The 21,314-nt window shown below is 40.8% G+C and overlaps 2 protein-coding genes across 3 annotated transcripts in view; one reads left to right on the top strand and one right to left on the bottom strand.

Moving 5' to 3' along the window:
* The window catches only part of LOC103506179 (GAS2-like protein pickled eggs), a 102,681-nt gene that overhangs the window by 70,626 nt on the left and 10,741 nt on the right, over nucleotides 1-21,314 (top strand). Inside the window, exons 4-5 of the mRNA XM_026821305.1 lie at nucleotides 7,036-7,260; nucleotides 10,396-10,597. Of these exons, the coding sequence (XP_026677106.1) occupies nucleotides 7,036-7,260; nucleotides 10,396-10,597 (427 nt within the window). The remainder of the gene's footprint in view (nucleotides 1-7,035; nucleotides 7,261-10,395; nucleotides 10,598-21,314) is intronic.
* Nucleotides 11,761-20,253, bottom strand: LOC103506174 (esterase FE4-like). 2 transcript variants are annotated; one of them, XM_008470558.3, is made up of 10 exons: nucleotides 19,850-20,253; nucleotides 19,433-19,536; nucleotides 18,681-18,818; nucleotides 17,241-17,385; nucleotides 16,738-16,923; nucleotides 15,107-15,303; nucleotides 14,416-14,760; nucleotides 13,757-13,901; nucleotides 13,342-13,468; nucleotides 11,761-12,733 (listed from the first exon to the last, which is right to left on the bottom strand). In XM_008470558.3, exons 1-10 carry the CDS (start codon nucleotides 19,932-19,934, stop codon nucleotides 12,559-12,561), a joined length of 1,647 nt encoding a protein of 548 aa, XP_008468780.1. In that variant the 5' UTR covers nucleotides 19,935-20,253; the 3' UTR covers nucleotides 11,761-12,558. The 2 variants fall into 2 exon arrangements, with proteins under 2 accessions (XP_008468780.1, XP_008468779.1); XM_008470557.3 differs by lacking the exons at nucleotides 19,433-19,536; nucleotides 19,850-20,253 and adding an exon at nucleotides 19,603-19,842.

Raw genomic sequence — 21,314 nt, 5'->3', positions numbered from 1 at the left:
CATATTCGGTTCATGTGTGCTAAGTTCAGCTCCTAGCTTACTAATGAGTAGAACGACGTCCTATTGAAAGTAATTAACCTCTTGGTAAATTCTTTTATTTGGGCTATTTTGGCCCTTGGGATAGTTTTTTTTTAGGTTTGACAGAGGGAACTGTAACAATAGAGGTCTTATCCCGAAATCGAAGGTAGAAGGAAGACAAAACAGGAGAAAACCAGCCGTTCCGAGAACGAACATTATCCCATCAGGATAAAATCCGCCTCGGGCGGCAATCGAACCCGCGACCTAGCGGTTACAAGGCAGACGCGCTACCAACCAAGCTAACTAGGCTGGCGGGTTAAAGTTAATATTTATCCACTAAACTGAAAAGACACGGATAATAATAATAATAATAATAATAATAATAATAATAATAAAGCTCAGACAGTAAGGTCTGAGACTAGTGCTGACTTTCCGACTGTCTGTCAGGCGGTCTGAACGTGAGTGGCCGGCATTAGCGTGTGTTCCGGGCTTTAAATTAGTGAAGAGATTAGCATACTTGGATACCCGTAATAAGTAAGAACATACTGTTGTAAGTTGTCGCCTAGTAAGACTGTTGTTTGTATCATATAGTTTAAATAGAGAAATAGCTAAATACACCTCTATATCCATGTCCTATAGCCTATATAAAGTCCATTTCAGCATTTCCTGTAAATTTTAACAACGCATAGGCAATATAGGCATAAATCACGCTAAATACAACGAAAAAGTTGACCAAACAAAACATAAAGTTCTTAACAGCTGGAGCCTCTTCATAACCGAGGCTCTTTCTTTGCACCAGGGTCCGAAGTACAATTTTAGGTGTGGACGGTGTGGTAGAAAAGTAGATATTACCCTGAAATTTTCCTTGCTTAAGAAATAGCAAGGTTGAGTGCGAAGGGCATCCACTCGTAAAAATTTTACAGTCAAAACCAAATGTCAGCCCAAAGCAACCGCCCTAACTAGTTCTGATTGAGAGGCTGGCGAAAAAAGCCGACCACGTCTGAACACGGGAAAAGGCGAAGAAAAAAAAAGAATAAAGAACAAATTAATTCCTTCTTCATGAGGAGGGTATCCCTGAATTTGGGAATAACAGGGTCCCTAAAGATTCCTAGAAGTTCTAGATCGATCTAACACAAATAAAAAAAAAAAAATCTCAAATTCTTTGTGGTAAAGCGGAGCTTTTTCACAACTTTTGTGGATATCACAACATTACTAAGTGCCTCTTTTGCAATCAATTTCGATATTTCAATAATCTTTTTACACTGGTAATGCCGCCACTGGTCGCTACTCGAATCAAGTAGTAGCTACTCAATTGTTCTCACGAGGCTAGTGCACCCCGAACTCCAAGCACAGAGCCGAAAAACCTCGGCCCCGCCGGGAATCGAACCCGGGCCTCCTGCCTGCAAGCCTAGTGTGATACTCACTCGGCCACGGAGGTTGCTACCAGGGGTCCCTAAAGATTCCTAGAAGTCTTTTAAACACTGATATAGATCTCAAAAAGGCCAGGCCCTTACATCCTAGTTGGCTTGGAAGGTAGCGCGTCTGTCTTATAAGCGCTAAGTGGTGCTTTCTTATTCCGTCCGGGACAGACTTTATTCTAAACAGATCAAGTTCGCTCTCGGAGAAACTGGCTATCCTATCCTCTCTTCCATTTTGGGACAGTAAGATCTCCGTTGTTACAGATCCCCTCTATCAAACCTTTTGTCTCCATTACATGAGGTCAGATGGACATGAACTACTGGAAAATACCAATATATCATACAAGGGTTAAGTTCGAGCATACAAGGGTTAAGTTCGAATTGTAATTAAATCCGGACTAACAAAACAAAAACTAGAAACAGACGTAATGAAATGGTAATGATTCTGAGAACAAAAGACCAGCCGAAACCATATGGCGAAGAAGAAAAGAGAAGTGTAATAAAGACTTGAATAGGAACTGTAAAACAACAACTCTTAATAGTAAAACAACAGTTGGAATTGATAAAATCTCAACAACAATGGGGAAAGAAGAAAGAAAATTGTGGAAACAGTAGGAAGGAGAAAGTTGGATTGCCCAAATCTTATGTTATCTAATTTCAAATAGCCCAAATCTTATGTTATCTAATTTCAAATAGCCCAAATCTTATGTTATCCATTGTAGAAAAATCACCGGATTTTCTAAAGCTGCAACAGCATTTTGCGCTAGGGCAGTTGCAGAAAAACGTCCGAAAATGGACCAAGATAAATAATTATTTATTCTACATGCTTCTGTAAACCTGAAACTAAGTCTCTTTCTTTTGTTCAAACTTTGTTCTTCTTAACGTTAACCTGACTGACGTTTTATCTTTTTATCTCATATCATCTTATCGTCTTTTCTCACATTTATCTCTCTCATTTTCTCTGATCTTATATGTTATTTTATCTCCATGTTTCAGGTGGCTAGGAGAGGCGCCAAACTCGGCATGCCGGCGCCCATGTTGATTCAACTCGAACGAGAAATCGACCGCGAGATCGCAGCAGATAAGAAGAAACTCGGGTTCAGCGATAACGAATACTACGATGCCGATTTGGAAGACGATTTGAGCGATTCCGATGACGAAGCCCAGTATGGCCCCCTGCCCCAAATAGTTACCAATGATTTGAAGAGCTTAGATGAAATGGTAAGTGATCGTGTTACCCATAATGTGGAAAAGCTCAGATGAAATTGGGATGAATTGATTATACAATTATTATTAATAGCTACTAGGTACATATGTTAGGGTAGTTTTTTTCCAGCCAACGTTAGTTTTCCTAGTTAAAGTCTTTAAGCGTTTGTGCTTTGATTTTTTAAAGAGGTTTGATAGAGGTAACTGTAACTGCGAAGGTATCGTTCCAAAAGCGAAGAGGGATGGAAGACAGGATAGGAGAAAGCCAGCCATTCCGAGAGCAAACCTTTACTGTTTAGGATAAAATCCTCCTCCGGGCGGGAATCGAACCCGCAATCTAGTGCTTACAAGAACACAAGGTAGTGCTACTCTCCAAGTTAACTAGGCTGGCGAACATCATCCTTAATCATTAAATTAAAACTTCACTAATTAGTGATATAGGGAGTATATGGCATATCCTTTTCGGGTATGAAGATCTACCAATGCTGCTACCTAGGAACATTTATATCTTTACTATTTACTTACCTTACGCTAAGTAAATAGTAGTTCCAGCGATTTTACTACTGTCGTGCTTTTGTTACAAAAACCATCTTCGAGAATCCCATTGTTCCATTCAATTTGATTTTTACTTTTTTTATTTTATTATTATTTTTTTTTAAGTTTACTTCAGCAAGAAAGAGCTAAAAAGTGAAAACGGGTTATTTATTTTTGCACAAAAAAAGCAAATCTTACCAAGATGTGGAAACACGATTCCGCGAATTTCATGTCCGTAGAAAGTTGTGGTTGAGCTTTTCGAGAGGTGACTTCTCATCAGGTTAAACATATAGAACAATACTTAACAATAGAGCGGATAAAGCGAGGGGGCGGGAGAATACATGTGGGGTCAGAAATATGTAACTTTGTACTGGATGGTGGAAGCAGAATTGGTGTTACGAAAAAGGGAATCTGGCAAATTTTGAGGGAATATTTGGCCTTGGAGAGAGAGTGTTATCCTTAGAATGACTTGGATCATAAATGAAGTGAGGGATTTTGTCGATGGATGGAGAGAGGGAATCTTTGTACATTTGAGGCCAAAAAGGCAAAACGCTAGGTCGCGGTTTCGATTCCCACCCGGGATGGAAAATCCATTTTATTCCAAATAAATAAAATTCTTCCTCGAAACGGCTGGCTTTCTCCGATCCTATCTCCCTTCTCTTCGATATCGGGACGATGAGGCCTGAGTAGTTACAGTTCCCCATCCTATGGGCCAGCAGCGTCATCCATTTGGACGCAAACCACTCCGAACGTTGCTTTTAGTGGTCCATTGGGAACTAGTGCATTCAATGGGCTATAGCAACTGGCTGGCCAATTCTAGACACTTTTCTCAGTAAATCTTTTTGTTTAGCTAGATACAATAGGTTTGACCTCGCGAGGTTATGGATCAGGTTCAAAGCAAATTCTGAAACGCCTACAGGGTGGCCAAATCGTTACGTCAGGTGATAAGAGGTTCGACTTTCTCCCCACACTAGGAGAGCTATGAATATTATGAGCGTTTTGAGTTAATTGTTATTGTTAGCCAAATGATGCTGTTATTAAGCATAAAAAAAGTTTGATCGAGGGAACTGTAACTGCTAAGGTCTTATCGTCAGGACAGGATAAGAGAAAGCCAGCTGTTCCGAGAACGAACCTCATCCGTTTAGGAAACTTTGACCCCGCCGGAAATCGAATCCGCTACTCCCGGATTCGGTTTTCCAAGGAGTACGTCGTGTTTTTTGTTCCGTGGGCAACGTGATATGCTGAGCGTTTAAAGTCAATCCTTTCCATCCAAAGATTAAATGACTTGCCAGCCTAGTTAGCTTGGAGGGTAGCGCCCTTCCTTGTAAGCGCTAGGTCGCGGGTTCGATTCCCGCCCGGGGCGAACTTTATCCTAAACAAATGAGGTTCGTTCACAGAACGGCTGGCTCTCTTCGATTTCGGGACGATAAGTCCTCTGTTGTTTAAAGTTCCCTCTATCAAAATCAAATCTCTTTGAAAGGAAAAAATCTAAAAGGAGCAATGCGCGATTGTCACTGCATGGTCAAAGTGTCACCCATTAATCTTTGCTTCCCCCGAGGTCAAGCCTGATAAAGAGACCTCGAACTTACACTAGTATGTTGTAGCTTACTATCATATGTTGTAGCTTGAACCTCGTATTTCGGCATTATGCTAATTCCAATGTGACAGGCGACTAAGTAGTGGTAGAACTGTCACCTTAAGGAGTGTTGAGGACTTACACACTGGAGGGTCAGTGAGATCAGGACCGTATTTAGGGAAATCTGCCCCTCATTCGGTCTTTTTTGGTCCTTTACTGTGAGCCGGACTCCAAAAATTTGAAGTACCCACCGCCCCCTCTCCAATAAAGACCTATATACACGCCTGAGTAAGATAACTGTAATGTTAGTCCAATGAAAAAATGACTATCACTAGAGAAGTTGTTTCAGGAGGTCAGTAGTGTCAAAATCATCAAAAAAACTCAAAACTCTATTTCTTGTTAATATAGGCAGAGGACGGGGCGCTTTGAACTCTTGATGTTCGCGCGCCTCCCGGTACACTTGATGTAAAATCTGCTATTAGGATCACTTGCGCTTGAGCAGGCCATCTCTTCTTCAAACCATGAATTATTTGTACTTGAGCAGAGCTTTTTCACAACTTTAGTGGATATCCCACATCACAACAATTACCATCAAGTGCTCCTTTGCAATCGATCTCTGTATTTCAGTAATCTTTTTACATTGGTAATGCCGCCACTGGTCGCTACTCAATTAAGGTAGCTACTGAATTGTCCTCACCAGGCTGAGTTCGACCCCGCAGGGAATCGAACCCGGGACCTCCAGAGCTAGAACATCTCTTCTTACCATAAATAATCAACGAAGCTATAGAAAAAACTCAATCTGATCATAAATTCGAATCAACATGATTTTAAAAGCACGAATGTCGTTTGAAACTTGATTCGAAATTTAAAACTGAATCTATCTAATTAACGAGTATTAGATAGGTGTGTACTTCAATATCATTTTCGGTGCGGTAGGTATAGGAAGGTATTTGAACAAAAAAAGAAATATTACATATTCGGTTCATGTGTGCTAAGTTCAGCTCCTAGCTTACTAATGAGTAGAACGACGTCCTATTGAAAGTAATTAACCTCTTGATAGATTCTTTTATTTGGGCTATTTTGGCCCTTAAGATAAAGTTTTTTTTTTATTTTTTTTATTTTTTTTTTTTGAGGTTTGACAGAGGGAACTGTAACAATAGAGAGGTCTTATCCTGAAATCGAAGGTAGAAGGAAGACAAAACAGGAGAAAACCAGCCGTTCCGAGAACGAACATTATCCCATCAGGATAAAATCCGCCTCGGGCAGCAATCGAACCCGCGACCTAGCGGTTACAAGGCAGACGCGCTACCAACCAAGCTAACTAGGCTGGTGGGCTAAAGTTGATTCATCCACTAAACTGAAAAGACACGCTGTATTTCAAATTTAAACACTGATATAGATCTCAAAAAGGCCAGGCCCTTACATCCTAGTTGGCTTGGAAGGTAGCGCGTCTGTCTTATAAGCGCTAAGTCGTGCTTTCGAATCCCGTCCGGGACAGACTTTATTCTAAACAGATCAAGTTCGCTCTCGGAGAAACTGGCTATCCTATCCTCTCTTCGATTTTGGGACAGTAAGACCTCCGTTGTTACAGTTCCCCTCTATCAAACCTTTTGTCCCCATTACATGAGGTCAGATAGACATGAACTACTGGAAAAGATCAATAGACCAATATATCATACAAGGGTTAAGTTCGAATTGTAATTAAATCCGGACTAACAAAACAAAACCTAGAAACAGACGTAATGAAATGGTAATAATTCCGAGAACAAAAGACCAGCCGAAACCATATGGCGAAGAAGAAAAGAGAAGTGTAATAAAGATTTGAATAGGAACTGTCTCTAATAGTAAAACAACAGTTGGAATTGATAAAAGCTCAACAACAATAGGGAAAGAAGAAAGAAAATTGTGGAAACAGTAGGAAGGAGAAAGTTGGATTGCCCAAATCTTATGTTATCTCATTTCAAATAGCCCAAATCTTATGTTATCCATTGTAGCAAAATCACCGGATTTTCGAAAGCTGCAACAGCATTTTGCGCTAGGGCAGTTGCAGATAATCGTCCAAAAATGGACCAAGATAAATAATTATTTATTCTACATGCTTCTGTAAATCTGAAACTAAGTCTCTTTCTTTTGTTCAAACTTTGTTCTTCTTAACGTTAACCTGACGTTTTATCTTTTTATCTCATATCATTTTATCGTCTTTTCTCATATTTATCTCTCTCATTTTCTCTGATCTTATATGTTATTGATTTTATAATATAAGATTTTATCTCCATGTTTCAGGTGGCTAGGAGAGGCGCCAAACTCGGCATGCCGGCGCCCATGTTGATTCAACTCGAGCGAGAAATCGACCGCGAGATCGCAGCAGATAAGAAGAAACTCGGGTTCAGCGATAACGAATACTACGATGCCGATTTGGAAGACGATTTGAGCGATTCCGATGACGAAGCCCAGTATGGCCCCCTGCCCCAAATAGTTACCAATGATTTGAAGAGCTTAGATGAAATGGTAAGTGATCATTTTATCCGTAATATGAAAAGGTCAAATAAAATGGTGATGAATTGATTATTTATTATTAGCTACATATGCATGTATTCCTCGTATTCGTATGTAGCCGATAGTAGGGTACTTTTTTTTTAGGAAACATTAGTTTTCCCCGTTTAAATCTTTAAGCTTCAAACGTTTGTGCTTTGAAAATGGGTGAAAAAGTCAAATCATAGTCTCCACCAATGCCGCTACCTAGGAATATTTATATCTTTTTTTTTTAAGAGGTTTGACAGAGGGAACTGTAACTGCTATGGTCTTATCGTCCCGAAATCGAAGAGAGAATGAAGACAGGATAGGAGAAAGCCAGCCGTTCCGAGAACGAACATTATCCCATCAGGATAAAATCCGCCCCGGGCGGGAATCGAACCCGCGGCCTAGCGCTTACAAGGCAGACGCACTACCAACTAAGCTAACTAGGCTGGCATTTATATCTTTACTTTTACCTATTTAGCGTAAATAGTAGTTCCAGCAAATTTTACTACTGTCGTGCTTTTGTTACAAAAACCATCTTCGAGAATCCCATTGTTCCATTCAATTTGATTTTTTATTTATTTATTTTTACTTTTGTTACAAAAACCATCTTCGAGAATCCCATTGTTCCATTCAATTTGATTTTTACTTTTTTTATTTTATTATTATTTTTTTTTAAGTTTACTTCAGCAAGAAAGAGCTAAAAAGTGAAAACGGGTTATTTATTTTTGCACAAAAAAAGCAAATCTTACCAAGATGTGGAAACACGATTCCGCGAATTTCATGTCCGTAGAAAGTTGTGGTTGAGCTTTTCGAGAGGTGACTTCTCATCAGGTTAAACATATAGAACAATACTTAACAATAGAGCGGATAAAGCGAGGGGGCGGGAGAATACATGTGGGGTCAGAAATTGTACTGGATGGTGGAAGCAGAATTGGTGTTACGAAGAAGGGAATCTGGCAAATTTTGAGGGAATTTTTGGCCTTGGAGAGAGAGTGTTATCCTTAGAATGACTTGGATCATAAATGAAGAGAGGGAATCTTTGTACATTTGAGGCCAAAAAGGCAAAACGCTAGGTCGCGGTTTCGATTCCCACCCGGGATGGACAATTCATTTTATTCCAAATAAATAAAATTCTTCCTCGAAACGGCTGGCTTTCTCCGATCCTATCTCCCTTCTTTTCGATTTCGGGACGATAAGGCCTCAGTAGTTACAGTTCCCCATCCTATGGGCCAGCAGCGTCATCCATTTGGATGCTAACCACTCCCAAAGTTGCCTTCAGTGATCCATTGGGAACTAGTGCTTTCAATGGGCTATAGCAACTGGCTGGCCAATTCTCGACACGACACTTTTTAGACACTTTTCGATCATAGTGGAATTCGAGTTCTCATACCATTTTGTGGAGACTACCCTGTTGAAGACTTTAAATAGAGAGCTCAACTTGTAGCTTCTATTTTTTTATTTTATTTATTTTTATTATTTTTTTTTTTCAAATAAAAATATCACGAGACTATCTCAATCATGATTAAAAAAAAAAGAAAAAGAATATAGACTAATAATAATAAGAATATAGACTAGCAATAATTCCTATGCACAATACAATGGGATACCCCCATGTTCTCTTTTTAAGAAACACAATAACAGTGGTCATGCCAATATTGGCTTGGCTTACACACTAGTGCAAAAATAATCGGAACATATTGACTTAAAATAAGAAACACAATAACAGTGGTCATGCCAATATTGGCTTGGCTTACACACTAGTGCAAAAATAATCGGAACATATTGACTTAAAAAAAGAAGTTTGACAGAGGGAACTGTAACAGACTGCTAAGATCTTATCGTCCCGAAATCGAAGAGAGAAGGAAGACAGGATAGGAGCAGCCGTTCCGAGAACGAACACTATCCGTTCAGGATAAATTCTGCCCCGGGTAAATTCAGGATAAATTCCCACCCGGTGTGAACTTTATCCTCAAAGAGATTCGTTCTCGGAACGGCTGGCTTTCTCCTATCCTGTCTTCCTTCCCACTTCAATTTCGGAACGATAAGACATTAGCAGTTACAGTTCCCTCTACAAACCTCTTGAAAAAAAAAATGGTTTTGCAAATTCGCCAGTCCACAGAGGATGTTAGAAACCGGGCCTTAGAAAAAGCTCTCAGAGTAAAGAAATGGAAACACAAACTATTCCGAATATTTTATACTCAAGTGTACATCTTTGATTATATCCATACGTACTAGTTCACCTTTGAGACCTCTGAAACTCTGAAGCCTGAGGACTTTTGTGTTAACCTATTGAGCTTTCAGCAAATAATAATAGTAATGTATCATCGTAGTAATGTTAGTACTTGACCGGTTTAGATAGACTTCTCAAAGAGGCTATCAGCCATGGGAAATTATGTCTTTGATGAAGAATTGATTTTTAAAGATGAATGTTTCACCGCCGTTCAATGAAACAACTGCTATATTAGACTCGTGTGGTCTTTGTCGTAGCCTGATTGATGACTTAGGGTGGAATTACACTAGAATAGTATTGGAAAACTGGAAAATTGACCACTGCTCCATTCAATTTCATATTTTGTTGAAACATTTCTCTGAAGATCAGAATCTCGATGAGACTGAATTCTGAAGATCGTAGACCAAAATTTTAATTGCCTGAACATTTGGCGTGACTCCTCCCGAATCAGCTTTATGGGATTACGGCTCCCGAAGGTAAGGTTAGTGGCCACCCTTGGTCTATGGTCTCTTCTAACTTTTCTAATCCAACGTTGCCGCTGCGTGTGTCTTTAGGTGCGCGACCTCGTTGCCAGATGTACGTGCCCCACCCAGTTCCCCATGATCAGGGTGGAATTACACTAGAATAGTATTGGAAAACTGGAAAATTGACCACTGCTCCATTCAATTTCATATTTTGTTGAAACATTTCTCTAAAGATCAGAATCTCGATGAGACTGAATTCTGAAGATCGTAGACCAAAATTTTCAAAAAAATTGCCTGAACATTTGGCGTGACTCCTCCCGAATCAGCTTTATGGGATTACGGCTTCCGAAGGTAAGGTTAGTGGTCACCCTTGGTCTATGGTCTCTTCTAACTTTTCTAATCCAACGTTGCCGCTGCGTGTGTTTTTAGGTGCGCGACCTCGTTGCCAGATGTACGTGCCCCACCCAGTTCCCCATGATTCGAGTGTCGGAGGGCAAGTACCGCATCGGGGACACCAAGGTTCTCATTTTCGTGCGGGTGCTGCGAAGTCACGTGATGGTGCGGGTAGGAGGGGGCTGGGACACCCTGTCCCACTATTTGGACAAGCACGACCCTTGCCGATGTAAAACATGTAAGTACTTTTTACTTTCTATTACTACAGTTATCTTCTTCTTATTATTCTTTCTTTTCAATCCTAATATTGGTTGGCAGCTCTCCATTCCGATCGGTCTGATGTCTTCTCTTTCATTTCTTGATAACTGGTACAACCCGATGCCTTCACAACTTGATCAATGTACATCAATCTTGGCCTTCCTCTTCCTCGCTTGCCATCTCTTCTTCCTTCTACGATACTGACCAAATACTCATTGTGTCTAAACACAGACTACAGTTATAGCGAATTTATTATTATTTCAGAGGTGTCGGTAGAAAAAGATTTAAAAAAGAAAAAAAAATATGTATATTCAAACAAACCAAACGAAAAATTGTCAGGTTAAAACTTCCACTTCACTTCGGTCGTTTAATAATCTCAGTTCAGACACACCGTTTAGGCACCATTTCTCTGATTTATTATAATTGGTCGCTCACAAAGGCAATCATTGTATGATCAATTTTATACGTGTGTGAACGACTCACATATCAAGCAGGAGTGACAGATTTATAATATTATCAAGCTGCAAGAATTAGCTGGCTAACTGATAACTAGCTATTATTGTTATTATTATTATTATTATTATTATTATTATTATTATTATTATTATTCACAAATTGATGGATGTTTTATTTTATTCAGTCATAAAAGAATGGTGGAAAAATTATGTAGAGTTGTAGATATAGACATTTCACTTATCAACCTCAGTCGTGTAGTGGTTAGCACGGTGGACTTTGAATCTGGAGGTTGGTGGTTCGAGTCGATGGCAAGTCATGAAATTTAGTGTAGTGTATTAAGCGGGGAACGACATTTGTGACGAGCATTTGCATATGCTTAACACATCTAAAATTCCCTTCAAGACATTTAATTTCAAAATTCGAATCAACATGATTTTAAAAGCACGAATGTCGTTTGAAACTTGATTCGAAATTTAAAACTGAATCTATCTAATTAACGAGTAGATAGGTGTGTACTTCAATATCATTTTCGGTGCGGTAGGTATAGGAAGGTATTTGAACAAAAAAAAAAAAAAAATTCCAAACACGCAAACCATAAAGAGTCATTAGTGAAATCTTTGATATTTAACACTTCGATACAAAAAAGCACATAAATAAATAAATTATCTAGACAGAAAAAAAAATCAAGTCCAATCATCGAAAGTGAAACCCATTCGCTTCGGGCAATAAAGTTCACTTTTGATTATTTAGCGAACAACATCATTATTAAGAGTGGTACCATTTTATTCAATACTAAATCTAATGCCCTCTTTGGGCAAGGGCATGGTTAGATGGTTACTTCTGTGGTAAGCGAATGCCATGGTTAGATTGGTTAGTTTAGTGGTAACGATCTTTAAATGCCATGGAGGATGCCCACCATCGGCAAAAAGTTGCACTCGTACATCGACAAAAAAGACAGCATCATTAAGCAGAAAAGAACCCTCCATATGGGGAATTTCCTTTGGGATGGTTCCTTTCTGCTCAATGCTGTTCACATGTGTATGTATTTCGATTGCAAATACCTATTTCAACGGGTTCTGGTGTTCTCTTGATAACCCAGCACCTAAATGGGAAGTATTGTGTTTCTTATCGCCCATCTGATGTGGCACTGAGGGACATACTACGGGGTATTTTACGACACAGAACACATGAGTCTAATGCCACATGAATGTAGTTTGTTTTGAGAAACACGGTCGAGGGTTCACGCATTCCCAAAATTTGTAGAACTTCGAATTTCAAGGTTCGTTTAAGATCGAATTCCACTTGCTAATTTCCCTTGCTAAAGAAATAGCAAAGGTTGAGTGCGAAGGGCATCCACAATGTAGCCGAACCAAATGTCAGCCCAAAGCAATCACCCTAGATAGGGCTGATTGAGAGGCTAACGGAAAACACCGACCCCGTCTGTACACGGTTTTCCCGTGAAGTAGAAGAGTTAAAGTTCGGATTTCAAAGTTCGGTCTTCTCATGTCGCAAATTATATTGATTGTTCAGCAAAGGCAGAGTGTCCACAAATCTCATTCGGTCCTCGTACAGACCGCGCGCCATTTTGAATCCATCATTGGTCATGTGGAGGTACTCGATTCTGTCTGACGCAACTGGGGTCCAGGTGTCACTGGGTACTCTGGAAGGAAAGTCCGTCAAAATGAACTTTAATAAATTGACGTAATTAACGTCACTGTTTAACCACAAGGATGGGTTTTAGTGACGGGGGTTTTACCCTTCATTCGACGACAAGCTACCCGCCTACCGCCTACCCACATCTATCTCACTCAGCCTGAGTCGGGCTGGGAAAAGCCAAAGGCCCTTAGTGAAGATTCTGCTTCACTATAGATTTTGAATCTTCCCTACTCTATTCTCACCTCCAGTGGATATAAGATTGTGTGAATCAAGACCTGGGTGAGAAAAATTTATGAAGAATATTAGGATATGAGGTACACCATAGGGCTGCTTGGAAGAGACTGACAACTCTGACAAGAAACGCCGACCCTATATAAATAGGAAAAGGCTGGGAAGAATGGAATAGAATATACATACCTTGTGTTATCCTGCTGGGATCGGACTGAAAAGTCCCTTTACCCCTGCAGTCTAACCAAGGTCTTTGACATATTTCACGGGCACACAAACACACTCACGGGCAGAAACAGCATTACAGTCACACTCACCAGCACACCTCACTTCAGGAAGGGATGGGGAGAATGGATAAGGAAGAGGATTGGATATAATATTTACCCTGTAGAAGCGAAGCTAGTCCACAAATCCAGCAGTCGATGGGAGAGTTTATGCTCTTCTGGAGTCAGCTCGAAATTGGGTATTATGTCGTTGAAGAAGTACACTATCTCCTCACCATGACTGGGACCTGGAATTGAAAATGAAATCAGAAAGCCTAAGATTTTACTATCAAAATCAAGTTACAAAGGCCAGTTAGCTTGGTTGGTAGCGCGTCTGCCTTGTAAGCGCTAGGCCGCGGATCCCGCCCAGCCTAAGTCAAATCGGGAAAAGCTAGCACGGGATTACCCAGGTGGTCACCCCTCCGGATACCAACCTTGCGCAGAGTTGCTCAACTTTCGTGGTCCATGGGAAATTAGCGCATTCATCGTGCTCTAAAGTCTAACCTTTTCCTGACGAAAAATGGGCCCCTCCTTACCTCTCAAATGAGTGCAGTTTCCAAACATGGTCAGGAGAGTAATACGAGGTGTGATGTCATACAGGTAGAAGTATAGGGGTACTTTCTTGTAGTAGTTGAGGGCAGCTTTGAATGACGGGTGCCCGAAAAGAATATCCGTTCCCAACTGAAACAAAAGACAGGAAAGGTCTGCGAATTGGCTCAATGTTGACTTTTTGTCCTAATTTTCATTAGTTACACAAGGACAGATATACCAATTCCAACTGAAACAAAAGACAGGAAAGGTCTGCGAATTGGCTCAATGTTGACTTTTTGTCCTAATTTTCATTAGTTACACAAGGACAGATAATTATACCAATTTGTTCTGCCCAATCAAAGCTAAGATATTTTTGGACTGCTTTCATGTTAACCCAGCACCTAAATTTTGGAGTTTTGTTTCTCGCTCATCTAATGAGGATGGGCTTGGAAAGTTTATCGCAACGAAGTAAAACTAAAGTGAAATGTCGGCTGTTTCCACCTCCTTCTAATTCATTGGTGCCCATCCCTCAATTCAAATAAATTCTCTTAGAGCGTTGTTTACCAAATCAGAATTGGAGCCAACTTCGACTTCGTAAAACGCAGTGTAGATGTAGATAACTCTATAAGGCTGCGGAATAATGTCCTCCCGTCTTCTCACTTACATCGGCAAATTTGTACACATTGTCCTTGCTGATATTCTGACTGTTTAAGTAGAACTCAAACAGGCGATCGGCCACTTTCGCCTTCTCTGAATACTTGACCTGATCCTGAAGGTTGGTCAATAGTGCCAATCGACGCGGCAAATCGACCTCCATGTCTCTAGCCAATCGGAATTCATTAAAACACACCATGGACGCTATCATGTTACCCTCGTAACTGTTGTAGCCGAGGATAATGTTGACCGGGTTGGGTGGAAGAGCGAGCGGGTGGTCCGGCACAACGGCCCCGGCACCCATGAAGGAGTCGGTGATCGGTGAAAATGGGCCGAGGGGGGACAGGTCCCATTCCTGGTGGAAGAGAGAAATGGGGTGCGTTTTTAGGAACAAGGGGTTGAGAGAGTCATACACTTCGCCTCTTGTTGGTATAAAGAGAACGACAGGAGTACCTGTCCCATTGAAATGTTCTCTTTGTTACTTTTAATATTCAAGATACGAAATACAGTAGCTAAAGTTTTGCTGTGTTGGCATTTGGCACGGACCTTTTCAAACTCTAGAGTCAAGTTGGGGTGGATCGAAAGTTTAAATTTGAAACTGATCAAAGCAGGAGAAACTCTTGGATACTGAACAGTAAATTATAAGATTCTTTCCTCAAAATATTCAGAACTCCACTTACCATGCTTATTCGTATACTTACCAGAAACTTATCGGTAACAATAATGAAATTATCGGATGGGATGTCCCGCATACAGGCCAGAGCCTCTGTTGTTGGTTTACTGGGGCACCCAAGCAAGGTTGCCACAGCTTCTGCCCGTTGTTTAGCCACAGTTTGGGGTATGTATGCCCAGGGACTTGTGGCGGTTCCACCCTGAATAATGGCGTTGTGAAACAGACCTGACGGAATAAATGAACATTTTATTTATTTAATTCACGGGTCATACTCATTGAAGGAAAAAGAAACACTGATAAAAGAATGGTAACTTGATCCAGCCTCATTTCCTAAACAGATAAGGTTCAAAAGAGTGCTAAGTACTGTAAATTGGGGTATCATTGTCCCTTGACTTTAAATTTGTCCAACCTTGTTCTAAATATGGGACAGCTCGGGGCGTATTTCAACAATAGATAAGGTTCGTTCTCGAATTGGCATTGAGTTTAAATTTGTCCAACCTTGTTCTAAATATGGGACAGCTCGGGGCGTATTTCAACAATAGATAAGGTTCGTTCTCGAATTGGCTGGCTTGCTCCTAACCTGTTCTCTTTTTGATTTCGGATAAGACCTCCGTTGTTACAGTTCCTGTATCAATCCTCTTGAAGAAAATAATAATAAATATGGGACAAAGTTCCCTCTAAGGGACAACAATATACGAGGTTATAAGCAATATGCTTACTTGAGAGCAACATTATCCCGTCTTAAAAAAATAAGAAAAAAATTACCCTTAAAGAACCATGATGCCCCAACTTACGGTACTTGGTGTTTAAAGTGGAAATAACTGAGTATATGAATAATATAATAGAGAGTAAGTAAGTACTAAGTAGGTACACAGTAGATAATTAGTTTAATGTTTTCAATAATGAAAATATACACTTTTCATACTAATGAAGTGCAGTGCATCATTTATAGCAGTGCTTCACAAACTGTGTGACGCGAGGTCATCCTAGGTCAGGGGTTTCCAATAAATATGGGACAAAGTTCCCTCTAAGGGACAACAATATACGAGGTTATAAGCAATATGCTTACTTGAGAGCAACATTATCCCGTCTTTAAAAAAAAATGCCTGACGGAATAAATGAACATCTTATTTATTTAATTCACGGGTCATACCCATTGAAGGAAAAAGAAACACTGATAAAAGAAAAAAAAATGGATGTCGAAAGTAATTGGGTTCCGGAACTCTAATATACAATAGGAAACCCTGTAAGTCTTGACACCTTAATATAGCATTCCAACATCCTACATATATCAGGGGAAAATAACCCAATAATAAAGTTCTCCCACCCCAACAGTAGATTTCACCCATATTTTTTCAGCCCCGTAGAAGGTCTGTTGGATATTATTTGATTTCTATAAACTTAACAGGCTGTTAAGGGCTAAAAAGAAGGTAGTTGAAACTCACCCTAAGTCTCCTAAAATTTGACGTGGCACACTACAAGGCCACGTGATACACGAAACATTGTTTAGACTACGGGAGTAAAGGGACTTTTCAGTCTTATTCTGGTAGGATAAACAAGGTATGTTCTATTCTGTTATATTCTACTTGTGGCACCTTTTTTCTCAGTATACATACTTTTGGGGTACTCAGGAACATATCTCTTCTGACCCCTTCATACCTTTAGCCAGCGGTGAGATGACCAAATAGTCCACAGCTGCCGCACCAGCACTACCCCCGAATATTGTCACCCTGCTGGGATCCCCTCCGAAATGGGCGATATTGTCTTGGACCCATTTGAGAGCGAAGATCTGATCCTTAAGGCCGAAATTGCCCGGAATCACGTCGTCCAGAAAACTCATGAATCCTGGAACACAATCAAGAGAGGTTCGTTCTCGGAACGGCTGGCTTTCTCTTCTCCTGTCTTCCTCTCTTCGCTTTCGGAACGATGAGACCTGCAGTTGCAGTTTTCTCTATCAAACCTCTTAAAAAAAGATAAGTGTGCCACTCTGCCACTGCCAGCCTGGTTAACTTGGAAGGTAGCACCCTCTAAGCGCTAGGTCGCGCGTTTGATCCCCACCCGAAGCAAACTTTATCCTAGGTGAGGTTCGTTCTTGAGGTGCTGGCTTTCTCCTATCGTGTCCTCTCTGCGATTTCGAGACGATAAGACGAAAAATTGCTCACCAAGTATTCCAATGCGATATTGTATGGCCACATAAACGATGTTTTTATCCATGATGAATTTCTCCTTAAGGAAGCGAGTATTGCCTCCCTTGAATGCTCCTCCATGTATGTACACCATGACTGGTAGTTTGGCGTTTGGATCGATCTAGGGGAGAAAGGAATTGGACGGTTAACAATAATCTGGGAGAGGTACACCATGACTGGTAGTTTGGCGTTTGGATCGATCTAGGGGAGAAAGGAATTGGACGGTTAACAATAATCTGGGAGAGGAAAAAAAAAACTCCATTTGGGTCATGGATCTTTTGAGGTTGGATTCAGGGTCATATAACAAAATTGTCAGTCCTCAAAGACTCCCAAGTAGAAACCACAAAGTCCCTCAAACTCCTCCAATACTCAAAAATTCTGAAGCATTTGTGAGTTTCTCCTTAAAAAAATACGTCATTGGCTTCGTCGCTCGGGTATTTTTTTACATTAGAGATTTATATTTGTTAATGGTTTTTTGGAAATAAGTAAATAAAAATTGTCAGCGAAAGCATCGACAAATATTTACTTCCACACAGCTGTAGTATGTCAGTATGTGTGGACAAAGCAACTGTCGAGTGGACGCTCCGCTGCTTTAAATCTTCGTTACTCATTTGTCCGGAGGAATAGTCCAATTTTTCTGGACTAGCCATGAAGTCTGGAATTTTGGGGTAATAATTTGGCTCTTTTAAACATTTCGGCTTTTCCGGCTGTACTAGTAGATTCGTAGAAGCTTACAGTATGTGTGGACAAAGCAACTGTCGAGTGGACGCTCCGCTGCTTTAAATCTTCGTTACTCATTTGTCCGGAGGAATAGTCCAATTTTCCTGGACAAGCCATGAAGTCTAGAATTTTGGGGTAATAATTTGGCTCTTTTAAACATTTCGGCTTTTCCGGCTGTACTAGTAGATTCGTAGAAGCTTAAGGCGTGATCTGGAAAAAGGGCATAGCTGCGAAAACACAGTTTCGAGACAATCACGTTTGAAGTTTTCATTTTCAAATGAACACAATGTAGTTCACACAGTTGGCCATAACTTGTCGCAGAAAAGAGATAGAAAGATGATTCTTTCACAGTCGTGTTCACAACAAAATTTGCTATCCAAAAATGCGACTCCCGAAAAGGGGCGTAAGTGACGTTACGCCCTTTTTCCAGATCACCCCTCAATTTAGGATACATGCGAGTATTTTAAACAACCTCTTCCTTCTTCTCCTTCTTATCTTCTTTTTCCTTTCCCTCTACCCCTCCTCCTCCTCCTCCTTCTCCTTCTGTAGGCCAGACTTCCAAAATTTGGAAGTCTGGCCTACAGTACTGTAGGAAAATGAAGTTCGAAAGTAAGGGAGGGGGGTGGCCGGGGAGAAATATTGAGTACCCTTTCTTTGACTGAAAACCATTAGTATAACAGAAGATTATCTACGAACCTTTGGCGTATAAACGTTGAGGAAGAGGCAGTTGTCACTACCGATAAGTTGATGATTGAAATAGTTCCTCTGTGGGCATTCATTCCCGTGTTCGGTGGCATTCTTTGTATCCGACCATCCGGGATGAGGCTGGGGGTCCTGCAAACCAAAGTCGAGGATCAGCGACTACAATATATGAAGATCTAACCAGGTCGCAGTGATATAGGGCGTTTATTATAACCGATGGCCCTACTTATACCAATAATACCCTAATATAGCTAGGCAATGAGGATGAACATCAGTTGAAGCTACCCGTCTTATATCGGGTCAGCGACTACCCTATGGTCAGATGATGTGAAAACCGACAAGAGTCGCAGCCACCCGCCTCATGTCAATTTCATCCAGCCTGAGTGGGGCCAGCAACACGCGGTTGTCCAGATGGTCACCCATCCGGATACCAGCCACGCGCAACTTTGCGATCCATGGCAAAGCCAGCGGGGATAGCACTTTGAATACTCCAGTGTAATACAGACAGGGTCGGCGTTTTTCGTCAGCCTCTCAATCATCCGTAACTAGGGTGATTGCTTTGGGCTGACATTTGGTTTTGGCTACAAAATTTACGATTGGATGCCCTTCGCACTCAACCTTTGCTATTTCTTTAGCAAGGGAAATTCAGGCTGGTATACTCCCTGTTTAAAGTCCCCCAGCCAGACTAAGCTGGTCTACTCCTTGTTTAACGTCCTTCAGCCAGATAAATCCTACTCTATGTTTACCTTCAACCGCAGCTCTCCTTCGGGGGCCTGAGCGTAAGGTATTCCGAGGAAGCTGAAATATTTGACCCCATTCCGCGACCTTTCCGCGGTCCCTCTGAGTCTACCCAGACTAAGCTGGTCTACTCCTTGTTTAACGTCCTTCAGCCAGATAAATCCTACTCTATGTTTACCTTCAACCGCAGCTCTCCTTCGGGAGCCTGAGCGTAGGGTATTCCAAGGAAGCTGAAATATTTGACCCCATTCCGGGACCTTTCCGCGGTCCCTCTGAGTCTGCCTTGGTTGATTTGCACCACTTGCCCGTGCGCCAAATGAAGGGCGGCAAGCAGTATCCACACCGGCGACAATTGGCTGAAACTCATCATGATAATTGGGCGTGGAGGGGGGATTCCCGCGCGGGAAATTTAAAATGGGAAATACCCTGGTTGATTTGCACCACTTGCCCGTGCGCCAAATGAAGGGCGGCAAGCAGTATCCACACCGGCGACAATTGGCTGAAACTCATTATGATAAGTGGGCGTGGAGGGGGGATTCCCGCGCGGGAAATTTAATATGGGAACTTCACGTTCTGACTTCTGAGTTGAAACGGGAAATTGCCGTTCTGAGTTGATTAAAAGGGAAAAATTACAGCTTTGAGTTGAAAAAGGGGAAATTTACTGCTTTGAGTTGGGAAAAACGGAAAATTACCGCTTTGAGATGAAAAAAGGGTAAATTGTCGTTCTTGAGTTGAAAAAGAAGGAAATTCCCGTTTAAACTGTTCAAAGTGTTATTAAACTCTCGAAGTGTACAATAAAGAATATGTTTGAGAAGAGAAAAAAACCTTTTCAGAATTTCACTAGTTCACTGAGAAGAGAAAAAAACCTTTTCAGAATTTCACTAGTTCACTTTTCTTAAAACTGTCTTCGAAAAAGGGGAAATTTACTGCTTTGAGTTGGGAAAAACGGAAAATTACCGCTTTGAGATGAAAAAAGGGTAAATTGTCGTTCTTGAGTTAAAAAGAAGAAAATTCCCGTTTAAACTGTTCAAAGTGTTATTAAACTCTCGAAGTGTGCAATAAAAAATATGTTTGAGAAGAGAAAAAAACCTTTTCAGAATTTCACTAGTTCACTTTTCTTGAAACTGTCTTCCAAAAAAACGGTAGGTACTTTTCACGAACACTTGCCGCACAAAAAGTTACCAACTTCTCGAACTGTGGAGCCCAAGAACCTTTTGAGTCGCTTTAGAACGTCCAGTGTGAAGTCGAAAATTCCCATAACCCTTACACCAGCACGGTGGCGAATTCTGTGGAAAAGATTCTTAATTCAACGTTTTTTCGCTTTTTTCGTTTAATTTAACGTCACAATAACTGCTTAGTTCTGCCCAAAAGATTCTTGATTAAAAGATTATTCTAGGATTTCTAGGGATTTTAAAATCACCGTATAACTCCCCCCCCCCTCCCCCCCCCTAAATACGGCCCTGGCTGAAACCTCTGTCAAGCTTAACAAGGGAAAACCTTGACTAAGATCTCAATAGTGTTAAAGTGTTATAGTGCTTAGTTGCTTAGTGAATGAATGAGAATTGAACTTGGCACCTGCACTATTGTAACAATAATCTGCATAAATGCAATCATACCGACAGGGTGGACTGAATGGGAGATGTGTAGTGAACGATTTATAAAAAAGAACTACTCTCTTCAGTGAACTACTCAGTCAATGAGTCAGATCGATCAAATAAATTTTGGGTAGAAAAAATCAACAGAAAATTCTCTCATTATATTTTGGGCTTCTTAGGGGACTCTGTAGGGAAGCCAGCTTATTTAGCTTGGAGGCTAGCTTGCATTTTAAGAGCTAGGTTGAGTTTTCGATTCCTGTCCGGGGGCGGAAAACAATTTTTGATCTTGGAACAG

Source organism: Diaphorina citri, unplaced genomic scaffold (assembly GCF_000475195.1).
Source record: "Diaphorina citri unplaced genomic scaffold, Diaci psyllid genome assembly version 1.1 scaffold220, whole genome shotgun sequence".
Lineage (NCBI taxonomy): Eukaryota > Metazoa > Arthropoda > Insecta > Hemiptera > Psyllidae > Diaphorina > Diaphorina citri.
The sequence above is the reverse complement of the archived record's forward strand: the minus strand, read 5'-3'. Positions and strand labels throughout refer to the sequence as shown.

Coding starts and splice junctions, on each gene's coding strand:
- LOC103506174 (XM_008470557.3), bottom strand. CDS start 19,794: ATGATGAGTTTCAGCCAATTGTCGCCGGTGTGGATACTGCTTGCCGCC. Junction 13,902..14,415: donor ATGTGTACAAATTTGCCGAT/GTAAGTGAGAAG, acceptor CTTTTGTTTCAG/TTGGGAACGGATATTCTTTT. Junction 13,469..13,756: donor AAACTGCACTCATTTGAGAG/GTAAGGAGGGGC, acceptor TTTCAATTCCAG/GTCCCAGTCATGGTGAGGAG.